General features: G+C 67.8%; 1 protein-coding gene across 1 annotated transcript in view; it reads right to left on the bottom strand.

Moving 5' to 3' along the window:
- CBFA2T3 (CBFA2/RUNX1 partner transcriptional co-repressor 3) overlaps window positions 1–11,405 on the bottom strand; it is a 44,659-nt gene continuing 33,254 nt past the window's right edge. The window contains exons 5-12 of the mRNA XM_069497841.1: window positions 11,302–11,391; window positions 7,914–8,095; window positions 7,126–7,349; window positions 3,978–4,063; window positions 3,322–3,520; window positions 2,769–2,837; window positions 1,301–1,491; window positions 1–505 (exon numbers count right to left, since the gene is read on the bottom strand). Of these exons, the coding sequence (XP_069353942.1) occupies window positions 218–505; window positions 1,301–1,491; window positions 2,769–2,837; window positions 3,322–3,520; window positions 3,978–4,063; window positions 7,126–7,349; window positions 7,914–8,095; window positions 11,302–11,391 (1,329 nt within the window). The 3' untranslated portion in view covers window positions 1–217. The remainder of the gene's footprint in view (window positions 506–1,300; window positions 1,492–2,768; window positions 2,838–3,321; window positions 3,521–3,977; window positions 4,064–7,125; window positions 7,350–7,913; window positions 8,096–11,301; window positions 11,392–11,405) is intronic.

The following is an 11,405-nucleotide window of genomic DNA, read 5'->3' as shown; positions in this document are numbered from 1 at the left end:
CTCAGGCGGAGGTTGCCGAGGGCGCCTGCGAAGAGAGGGGCCGTCGGGAGGTCGCGGCGTGAGCCGTCAGGTAGCTGAGGGGTTGCACTGAGCGCAGGTTTTGCTGGTTCTGTGTCTTCTTTTGGAGAAACAGGGGCAGCAGCAGCAGTAACTGCGATCGGCCGGCTCCCCAGGGCCGGGCGGGGCGCAGCGTCCAGCAGGCCGGGGCCGGGAGGGGTCAGCGGGGCACGGCGTCCAGTGGGCCGGGGGAGCCGGGGCGGGAGGGCCCCGCAGAGCCCGCCTCGCTGGGGCTGGCGGCGCCCACGGGCAGGGAGGGGTCCAGGCCGGTGGTGGCCTCGGGCTGTCCGGGCACCGGGTCGGCGGCGGCCCCAGGGCCCTGCAGGCTCTGGCCGCACACGTGGTGGTGCTTCTCCCAGTCCTTGTGCTGGCAGAAGGAGCCGCAGTAGCGCGCCGCGTTGCAGCCGCTGCACGTCTCGCTGGCCTTGCGCCCGCAGTTCCAGCAGCTCTGGAGGGGCAGGGGGGTGGTCAGGGGCGGGCCAGGGCTGGCCAAATCCCCAGAATACACCCCAGACAGAGCCACTTGGACCCAGCCGCGCCGTCCCCTGGCGAGACGAGAAAGAGCCCCAGTGCCACGGGCCGTGGCCACTTAGAAGATCCAACTCACTGGGCCGTTGCTGAGCGATGGCCTCCCACGCCCACACCCGGGACTGCAACCCGCCCAGGCGAGGATACACGCGGGGCGCTGGAGGCCGCCCCTTCTCAGGGGACACTTCCCTGGAAGCGGCTCTCCCTCTCCCACTTCTCGGCCATCCCCTGGGTTGCAGAGGGTCCCGTGCCCACCCTGCTGGACGGAGCCCGGCCCCCCAGACGCCCCTGCATGAGCAGGATGTCACCCCTTGTGCCTGTCCCTCTTCCTGAGCGCCTGCTCGTGCGTGTGAGGAGTGAGCCAGGCGCTTTGGGAGCCCCTAGGGGTCCTCACGGTGCCCCTGGGCCTCGGGCTTTCACAGGTCACAGAAGAACCTGGGCTTCTGCACCAGCCGCCCTGGGGTTGAGTCACGGCCCTGCCACTTCCCAAGGCCGTGACCTCCGACAAGCCACCGACCCTCCTTAACCCTCAGTTTCTGCATCTGCAGGACAGGGATGCCCCCCGGACACTGCGCCAGGCCGTGCGGGGTCTCTGTGTGGCAGGGACAGTGTGTTTGCGGCGTGGCACCCACGGCAACCCCGCTGACAGCCACGCGGAGACTCGGAGAGCTCACCAGGGTGACCCCGGGCTGTGCGGGACGCCGGGCGGCCCTACCTCACTGGAGTCCTCCTGCTGGTTGACCACGGTCAGGGCGTCCTCGGAGGCCTGCCGCCTGGCCTCGGCCAGGGCCCGCTCCATCTTGGCGCGCTCTGTGGAGATGAGCTCGTGGGCCTTGCGCTCCGCATCCGACACAGCCTTCTGCAGCTCCGACATGGCCTGCCGCTTCACCTCGTTCACGGCCTCCTCTGCGGGGACATGCGGGGACACCAGTGGTCACATGGGCTGGTCCAGACAGGGGCGTGGGCCTCCCCGGCCACAGCCTAGGGGCAGGGGCTGTGTGCACACGCAGGCACACGCCAGTGGCCTTAGCCTGTGCAGACAAGCATGTGCAGGTAAACACACGCGTCCCTGGCACATGCGTCCCTGGCACACGTGTCCCTGGCACACGTGTGCAGCAGCAGCACATGGTGACACTTCCAAAGCTTGCCTTCCACTGAAGTTCCCAAGCGCTAGCGTGTGCCGGCGCCCCGGAGGGTGAGGGCGAGGGCCAGGCCCCCCCAGGGCGGGACTCACAGTATTGCAGGGTGGCGTGAGAATCGGCCGGGGCTGGGGTGGGATTAGACAGGGTCCTGTTCAAGGGGTGGAGACAGCCCCTGGGCCTCCCCCTGGGCATCCGCACACAGGGAGTGTGCGGAGCCGGAGCCGCCGGCAGGGCTGGCTGGAGCCCCAGGACCTGGCAGTGGCCAACAGACACTGGCCCAAGGTCACTGTCCAGGCTGGACGTTTGTTAGCAAGGGTCCCGCAAGGCCCTGCCACAGGCCAGACAGAAGGAAGGGGACAGGCCAGGCAAGGGAGGACCCCACCCTCCCGTCCAGGCTGGGGTCCAGGCTTGTCTGCCACCCCTGCCCCCGCCTCCAGGTGGGACCCTCCATTCTCTGCTTTAGAGACTCTAAAGTTCTCCTCTCTCTTCTTCGCACACAGATCAAAGCCTGCCTGGGTCCCCCTCCTGTCCCCACCACCCGCCCCACCTGGGCGCCTGTCCCCCTCGTGCCCACAGAGCCCACTGGGCCCGGGCCCCGGCCCCTCCCCCAAAGCCTGGTCCCCATGGTGTAAGCGAACGTCCTCACAGCCTTCTCCCAGCATCAGAGCTCAACCTTCTGCCCTGAAGGCCATGTGGACTCCGGCCCTAAGCCCCTGGCCAGCCCAGGTCCAAGGGTGTGTGCGCCTCTGTGCCCCCTCCCGTGTGCGGCGGCAAGGACGTGCTGTGTGCTGCTCAGCGTCACGCCCCCTCCATTTCTTGGCAGATGCTGGGTCACAGCTGCCCAGCCCCGAATAGCAAGTGCTGCTCTGACCCCTTCTGCAAACCCTCCCGGCAGGAGGTCCAAGCCCTGTGAGCTCCTGCCCTGTGCCAGAGCCCAGCTGAGCCCCAGGTGCAGACGGAAGCTCCCGGTAGGCCGAGCTGGCGAGGGGGATCGGGGGCCCCGGCCCCCCAGCTCTGCTCCCCTGGGCCGTCCCCACTCACCGGCCTTCCTCCAGATGTCCTCAGGCATGTAGCCAGAGAGGGTCCTAGGCATGAACTCCCGGTGGACATCTGAAACATGGGGGGGGCCGGCGTCATGCACAGGACGGGGCCAGTCGGCCGCCCCCCTCACGCTGGGGGACCCATTGCTCCTGGCTGGGTCCCGAGGGTGGGCATGTGTGCTTGCCTGGGGGAGGGGCACCAGGTGCCCTGGTGGAGAGTCTGCATCTGTCTCCAAGGCGGGCAGGACAGTGCTCGGGCAGGGGGATCCTCTGGAGCCCCCGGACCTGGACTCGGGCTGGGAGCTGGGTGTGTCCTGCACCCGTTTTGTTTTCTCATCATCGAGGTGGATAAACACGGACACTCGGGGGCCCCCTAGCTCTGAGCCTCTGACCCGCCAGACCCCTGAGCTCTGGGCTTCCTAGCGGGCCACGTGGTGTTTTTGTGCAAAGTGGAAAAGGTGCTTCTTTTTCAAGTGAAACTGTTTCGGTTCATGTTTTATCCCGCCCCTGCCCAAGCACCACCCCTGCCTGGCCCTCCCGCCCTCGGTGCTCACCTAGCTGAGACCCTTCGGGGCCGGCGGAGCTGCTGAGGGGCCGGGCGGCGGCGAGCGCGGGGCCCTTCTTCACATCCTCGGCGTCGCTGTAGCGCCGGACCCAGTGGTTGAGCTCCTCGCGGTCGGCCTCCTGGCACCGGCGCAGCACCGTGAGCGAGCGCCGCGTCTTCTCCACCATGTCCATGATGCAGTTCAGGAGCTGTGGGCGGGCGGGCGGCCTTCAGCACCTCGGCAGGCCCAGGAAGGGCCACACCCACCCCTGTGCCGCAGGCTCAGCCGGCCCAGCGCCCACGAGGGCAGGGGCACCTCAGGACGCAGCCCACCATCCCCGAACCAGGGGCTCCGGTGCCCTGCCACGAAGAGGCCCCAGAACGGCTCTTCCCCAAACCTGCTGCTCTGGGAAGAGCCACTGAGCAGAAGCGCAGTGCAGGGAGGCCTGCTTCCTGCTCCTCCCACAATGCCTTGCACAGGCCTGGCGACAGCCGGGGCCCAGGTGAAGGGCAGGTGGCAGGAAGGTGGGGGGCAGGACAGACAGGGGGAGCTGAGCCTGGGGGACCCCCCACGCAGCCCTGCAGCCCCCAGCAGTCCCAGGCTCCATGGTGGGACAGAGTCCCTGGGAGCAGCTGCGGCCCCCAGGCTCCCGCCTAGACACTCACGTTGTTGAGGTGCTTCCACTCTTCCGCCCACTCGCGCTCTGTGAGCCTGTGGTCGATCACTTCCTCCTGCCGGGACCCAGACACTGCTGCAGGAGGGGCAGGTGTGTGTTTAGGCCCTGCCCACACCCAAGCCCCACCCACCAAGGCTCTGCCCTACTCTCAGGCCCCACCCACACTCCAGGCTCCACCCTGTTCTCCCAGGCCCTGCCCGCATCCCAGGATGCTCCATGTTTGCCCAGGCCCCACCCACACACCCAGGCCCCACCCTATTCTCAGGCCCCGCCCACACCCAGGCCCCACCCTGCTCTCAGGCCCCACCCATACCCCAGGCTCCACCCTGCTCTCAGGCCCCGCCCACACCCCAGGCACCACCCTGCTCTCAGGCACCACCCATACCCCAGACTCCACCTTGCTCTCAGGCACCACCCATACCCCAGACTCCACCCTGCTCTCAGGCCACGCCCACACCCCAGGCACCACCCTGCTCTCAGGCCCCGCCCATACCCTAGACTCCACCCTGCTCTCAGGCACCACCCATACCCCAGACTCCACCCTGCTCTCAGGCCCCGCCCACACCCCAGGCACCACCCTGCTCTCAGGCACCACCCATACCCCAGACTCCACCCTGCTCTCAGGCACCACCCATACCCCAGACTCCACCCTGCTCTCAGGCCCCGCCCATACCCTAGACTCCACCCTGCTCTCAGGCACCACCCATACCCCAGACTCCACCCTGCTCTCAGGCCCCGCCCATACCCCAGACTCCACCCTGCTCTCAGGCCCCGCCCACACCCCAGGCATCACCCTGCTCCCAGGCCCCGCCCATACCCCAGACTCCACCCTGCTCTCAGGCACCACCCGTACCCCCGACTCCACCCTGCTCTCAGGCCCCACCCACACCCCAGGCTCCGACCTGCTTTCAGGCCCCGCCCACACCCCAGGCACCACCCTGCTCTCAGGCACCACCCATACCCCAGACTCCACCCTGCTCTCAGGCCCTGCCCACACCCCAGGCACCACCCTGCTCTCAGGCACCACCCATACCCTAGACTCCACCCTGCTCTCAGGCCCTGCCCACAACCCAGGCTCCGCCCTGCTCTCAGGCCCCGCCCATACCCCAGGCACCACCCTGCTCTCAGGCACCACCCATACCCTAGACTCCACCCTGCTCTCAGGCCCTGCCCACAACCCAGGCTCCGCCCTGCTCTCAGGCCCCGCCCATACCCCAGGCACCACCCTGCTCTCAGGCACCACCCATACCCCAGACTCCACCCTGCTCTCAGGCCCCGCCCACACCCCAGGCTCCGCCCTGTTCTCCCAGGCCACATGCTGCCCCTGGGCCACACCTCCAGCACCACAGTGGGCTCAGAGCCAGGGTAGGGACAGATACTTGTTCCCGAGGGGGCCCTGGGCTCTCATCTCACGGCTCTGTGCCTCAGTTTCCCTTCCCTGCCTACCTCCTGGGGGTTTGAAAAGACTCAGGAAGCATGTTGGGGCAAGAGCCCAGGCTGATTTAGGACACTTGGAGGGCATCTTCACCTGCTCATTCCCCGTCAGCTCCATGGAACGTTCTGTCCCATTGCATTTTACAGACGGGAGAGCCAGGCGGGTTGGGGAACACGTCTGCCCAGGGTCACCGTGCGGGGAGTGATGGAGGCAGGTGTGGGCCCAGGCTGGTGACACTGGCCCAGCCACCCTAGACATGGCCTCGGGTGGCTCCCTGTGGAGCCCTTCCGTGAGGAGCCCCCTAACTGGCGTGCAGCTCGCTGACGGCCGGGAGGACGCTCTCGGAACCGCCATGCGTGGCTGGCGGCAACAGACTCAAATTCGCAGGCGCAGCGCTGGCCGGGTCCACCCCCACGCGCTGCCGGCCACGCCGCAGGCCGAGCTCCCGGAGCCTGCGCTGGGGCTGAACTGCCCGGTTTGAGAGTTCTTAGCTCAGCTAAATCCCGTTGAACTTGTCTAAGGTTCTCGTTTTAACAGGACCCAGGAACTGAAGCGGGGAGGGGGCACCCCCAGGTAACGGGAAACTGAGCCGCAGGAGACGTCCGGCCGCATCCCCACGCCCGTGATGACCGCTCCCACCTACGGCTTCTCGGAAACATCCGGTGTTCCCAGCCCCCACCCCGTGCTGGCTGACCCTGTGCTGGAGCTTCCCAGGGGCTGAGTCTCTGTTCAGGACTTCTTAAGCCCCTAAAGGTCTCCTGGCCCCTAGACCCGAAACGGTTCCCCACATTGCAGACGGGGAGGGAGGTGGCGGCCACAGCTCGTGCCCACCGCGCTGCCCTGCCGCCTGCCGCGCTGGGGCCCGCGCCGATGCCGCAACCGCAGTGGTGGCTGAGGCCCAACAGCTGGCGTTTATTTTTGCATTAGCAGAAGCGAGTGGGAATTATCACCTGCCTGACCCCGGCTGCAGCCAGCCAGACGCCGTCACCTGCTGCCTGGGCCTGGGCCCTGGAAGCTTCCGCAGGGTGGGGGTGGGGAGACGGGCTTGTTCAGGGCAAGGCCTCTGCTGACCCTGCCGCCAGCTCCCCATGGGCGGCCTGCACGCTCTGCCTCCCTGTCACCATGCTGGGGGTCCCAGGCCTGACCGTCCCTCGGTCCCGCACAGAGGAGGGTCGGAAGGTCAGGCAGACGGGGCTAAGAGCTCTGAGCAGGTCACCGGTACTCATTGGGCCTCAGTGCCCAGGTGTGCTGACACGCACCGCGCCCCCTGGCTCCGGGGACCGAGTGAAGGACATAGGGGAGCCGGGTGGCGGGTGCCCTGCCCAGAGATGTCCTCGCTCTCGCTGATCACGGCCGGGCCTCACGGTGCGCTCGTCCCACCCCCCGCTAACTCCCCTGATGACCAGATGGCAGAGTAGCGAACTGAGGCACAGAGGGCCATGTGACCCACCTGGCCCCAAGGGGTGTGAGGCGGGAAGTCAGGCTGCCCCCAAGACAGAGGCTCGGGGACAGGCCCAGACAGGCGGGCTCCCCGCCTCCCTCAGTGTCCTTCTTGGACAAGGCAGGTGGCAGCACAGGGTGGCCCCAGTTTCGGGGCACACAGCTGCTGGCCCTGCCCCCACGCACACAGCTCAGCCACACACACTGGCACACATGTGTTCCTGATGACACATACGTGTCCTGTCCCTGGTGCTCTGCTCACCGAGGTGCCGATGGCGCTCCCGCAGCTCCCGGGGGTCGGGGGGCCGGTAGGGGTCCCGGAAGTGATGGGCCACAGCTATGTCCTCCAGGCGGTAGTGCGGGGGCGGCGTGGGGTGGGGCAGCCCGTTGCTGGGGCTGTAGCGCTGGGCGGGGCTCAGGGTGCACGGCCGCTTGCTGAGGTGCTCGGGGATCAGGGGGTCACGGTCCGACCCGTTCTCTTTGGTCCTACCGCGAAGAGCAGGTGGGGGCGGGGCAGTGGTTACGGGACAGGCCCAGGCGTGGGGTGAGGGGAGACGGGCGTGGGCAGAGAGAAAGGGGGGCGAGGGAGACAGACACAGAGAATTAGGCCAGCTCCCGGCACCCAGCCCAGCCACCCCCCTGCTCCCGGGCCCAGCGGTCACGACGCCCGACCTCCTGTGGCAGGACTGGGCGGCGGGAGACACCTGTCCACCCCTGGGATGGCAGGGACAGCATGTCTGTGGCCGGCACAGAGGGCGCCGCCTGGGGACCTCAGACTTCTGGATGCTCAGGGTCTACGTCTCGCACAGCGGGAGTCTCCGTGGACAGACGCCCTGCCTGGGGCTCCAGGGCAGCGGGTCCACGGTCCACGGGAGGCCACCGACACGCTGGCCTGGGCGGCCCCTCCCCAGCCCCTCAGCTCACCTGCCTGGGACGCAGGACAGTCTCAACCCAAGTTCCCTCGGCCCCGGGACAGGCCTGCCTGGTGAGCGCTGGTCCCCAGGCGGTTCTGGAGAGGTGAGCAGCGAGCGAGCTGGCGGGGGCGGGTACCTGTCAGGCGTCCTCCTCTTGCCGTTCTCGTTGACGTCCAGCAGGAGGTCCGCGGAGTCGGTGGGGGAGCAGGCGCTGGCGTCCAGCAGCAGCTGCTCGTGCTGGGCCAGGTACTGGGCGGGGGTCTGCTTGGCCAGGCGGGCGCAGTGCAGGAGCTCCCGCTGCAGCAGGGGCAGGTTTGCCTGCGGGGCGGGAGAGAGGCTGGGCGGCGGGCAAGGGGCACCGAGTCCCAGCCTTGCTTCTGTGTGACGCTGCGCGGGTGACACGACCTCTCTGGGCCCCCCGCTCCTTGAGCCTGACCTTCCTCATGGCACTGCGGGAGGGTGGCATCTTGCCAGGGCACACAGCGATCTGGGGTGCAGGGGACCCAGGCCCAGACTCTGGTCTCCCAGGCAGGGGCTTTTCCAGGTCACCGAGTCCCTCCCGTGGTGCCATCTGGGAAAGACGAGGATGCAATGGTGGCGGGAAGGTGCCCGTTAGTCTTCCCACCTGTACCCTGGCCACGCGGGCACCACGCCGTCCAGGACACGGAGGAGGGTACTGGGGCTCAGAGAGGGGCAGCAGGCAGCTCCAGGCACACAGCTAACGGCACGAACCAGCTGGGGGCAGAACCCAAGCGTGGCCACTCGCAGGGCCTCGGCTCTGGACCCCGACATGCACCGACGGGACCCCCCTGGAGTCAGCCCCGCCCTGGCCATGACCTGCTGGCTCCCAGCCTCAGCCCCGCAGGAAGCTGGGTGCTGGGCCATGAGGGTCAGCGCTCTCCACGCAGCCCACGCTGACCACGCGGCCGTTACTACCAGCGATGCCGTGGCGACTTGGCAGTGTTTGGGGGGACAGGGGGTGAAAGACTGCCCGGTGCACAGGACCGCACGTGGACCCCGCCTCTGACACCCTGTGCTCAGCCACCGCGCCCACCCGCCTCCCACGTGTGCGTGGGCTCCTCACGTGCCTTCCGCAAAGTCTTCTCAGAGCCACCAGGGCGGGCGGCCCAAGCGCTGGCCATAGGCCCGGTGGCAGGCCGCCTGCGAGAGCTGGCGGTTCCAAGTATTTGTAAATAAATACAATCCCCAGCGTTCTGCTACGTCTCCAAGCTGCCATGGCGGCCTCCTCCTGCCAAGCCTCCCCGGCCACCGTGAGCGCAGCCACTCGGCCCAGCGGCAGCCCGAGCGCGGAGGCCTGCTTTCTATTTGGGCGGCTGAACGCGGGCCAACCGCCATCTGTTGGACACGTTAGGGGCGGGAGCTGGGACGGAGGTCCCGGGAGGGCTGAGGAGCCAGACGTTCTCCCCTCCCGGGGCCTCCCCTCAGCCAGGCAGGCACCGCTGGGCGCCACCAGGGCAGTGGAAACATCTGGATTCCCGGCCGGCTTGGGCCAGCTGGGAGCCGGGGCCGCGGTGGAGGGCTGGCGGCTGGGGCGGCTTCTCCCAGCGTCTGCCGTGCCCGGGGTGGGCTCAGGAGAGGCTGCAGGGACCCCACCGTGTGGCTCTTGGCTGGGGGGCTCCCCCAGCACAGACAGCAGTGAGGAGCCCGACCTTGAAGCCACCTCCAAGGCAGCCGCCCTCACCCTCCGTCCCCAGGAGCCCAGTGCACCCCAGGAGTGTCACCAATAAAAAGCTGGACAAACTGAGCGGGTCACAAAATACTCCTGGACCCCAACGCCACCATCTGACACTGCCCTCTTCACAGACGGGACCTCAGGCCAAGGGAAGTTAATATTCGCAAAAACAACAAAGACGGCACCAGTTGAGCCATGGGGATTTGTGACGTTTCTGCTGCTCTCAGCTCCTCCTCTAGAGCCTGCCTGACCGTGGGCTCTGCAGACGGCCCACTCAGTTTCGCCACCGAGGGGCTGTGTGGCCTTGGGCAGCTCGCTTGACCTCTCTGATCCTGCCTCATCCGCAGACCAGCTGTGGAAACCCCGCAGGAGGGAGGGCTGTGGGTGTGACATGGGGTCCCCCTTGGTGAGGGACTGGAGGGGTCGGGGACCAGTAGGGCCCTACACGGTGGTGGGCTCCAGAGCAGGACAGACCAGGTGTGAGCCCGGCTCCGGGCCTCAGTCTCCCGACTGCTAAGCAGGAACAGCGGTGGTGCCTCTGCCACCCCCTTCGTGGGGCCCAGGAGGAGCCCAGGAGCTTTTGGGGCCTTCCTGCTCTACGGACACTCAAAGCCTGATGGCGACGATGCCTCACGTGCCCAGCGCGTACACGCGTCCCTCATGCAGACCTCCCGCGAGCTGAGCGTGGCGCCCATGCTGCAGCTGCAGAAACAGGCGCAGAGGACTTGCGTGGCCCTGGCCCGTGGCTGCCGAGCGGCAGGGACAGGCTCACACGGGGACTGTCCGGTGTGGTTTGTCCTCAAGGTGCGGGAAGCCCGGCCCTGCCGAGGCCGTGGTGCTCAGCGTGGCCCCGGGCGGCCGGGCCAGCTCCTCCCGGTTAAGCTCTGTGGACCTGACCTCGGAGCAGCTCAGCAGAGGAGGGTCACGTGGCCAAGTACACGTGGGAACGCTGCACCCTCATCCCTCAGAGACATGCCACCCTCGTGGGGGACTCACTGGGGGGTGCAGGGACCACGCTGGCCGGACTCCGCCTGTGCCCGCCCTGCCTTTGTGCGCACAAACCACCGGCACCTTTTCAGGCGCAGACTCCACCTGGGGGGTGCGGGCTGCGCCCAGAGCCCGCCCTGCTGAGCACACAGGCGCCGCTGCCGCCACCCAGGGCTCATCCTCCGAGCTGAACCCCACCACCCCGTCCTCGGACACTTCTTCATGCCCACCATGCACCCAGCTGCCCGCCTGCCTGTCGCCTGTGCTCGGCCTCCCGCCCTCACCGTGGTCCTCTCTGCCTCTCTCTGTTCCAGCCACACTGGCCGCCTTGCTGTTCCTTACAGTGGGCAGCTCCTGCCTCAGGGCCTTTGCACGTGCTGTTCCTGCTGCCCGGAGGACTCTGTGCCAGCTGCCCGCCAGCTCCCTGCCTCATGCTCTTCTGCCCCCGCCACACGCCCACTGCTCAGGCCTTGGGGAATGTATCTCCGAGCATCACACATCTCCAGGTTCTGCAGGGCTTGCCGACCGCTCGCCTCCCCCCTCCTGCACGCCGGCTCCCTGAGGCGCTTTGCCTGCTCGCGGCTGCGTCCCTGAGCCTCACGGTACCTGGCGCGTCGCGTGACAACAGAACCAACCGGCGGTTCTGCTGCGACGTGCTGGATCCGGTGGCCGGGTGGTCCCGTCAGCCAACCAGTTTGCAGCCCTCCCCAGGGGACCACCCTGACGGGTCGGCACCGTTCCTCGGGAGACCAGGGCCCGGAGGGTCTTGGGTCCGCCGAGAGCGACGCCCCATCAGATGCTGGCAGGGAATGGGCTGGGGCCTTCCGGGGGCTTCCGCCGTTACCTTCAGGAAGGGAATGACAAACGGCCGCAGTGGGAAGTTGGTGGCCTCCTGGAGCTTGGAATGAAACTCCTCGATGGTCAGCGTCGAGTTCTGGGGGAGAAGAC

Source organism: Eulemur rufifrons, chromosome 23, assembly GCF_041146395.1.
Source record: "Eulemur rufifrons isolate Redbay chromosome 23, OSU_ERuf_1, whole genome shotgun sequence".
In the NCBI taxonomy this organism is placed as follows: Eukaryota; Metazoa; Chordata; class Mammalia; order Primates; family Lemuridae; genus Eulemur; species Eulemur rufifrons.
The sequence above is the reverse complement of the archived record's forward strand: the minus strand, read 5'-3'. Positions and strand labels throughout refer to the sequence as shown.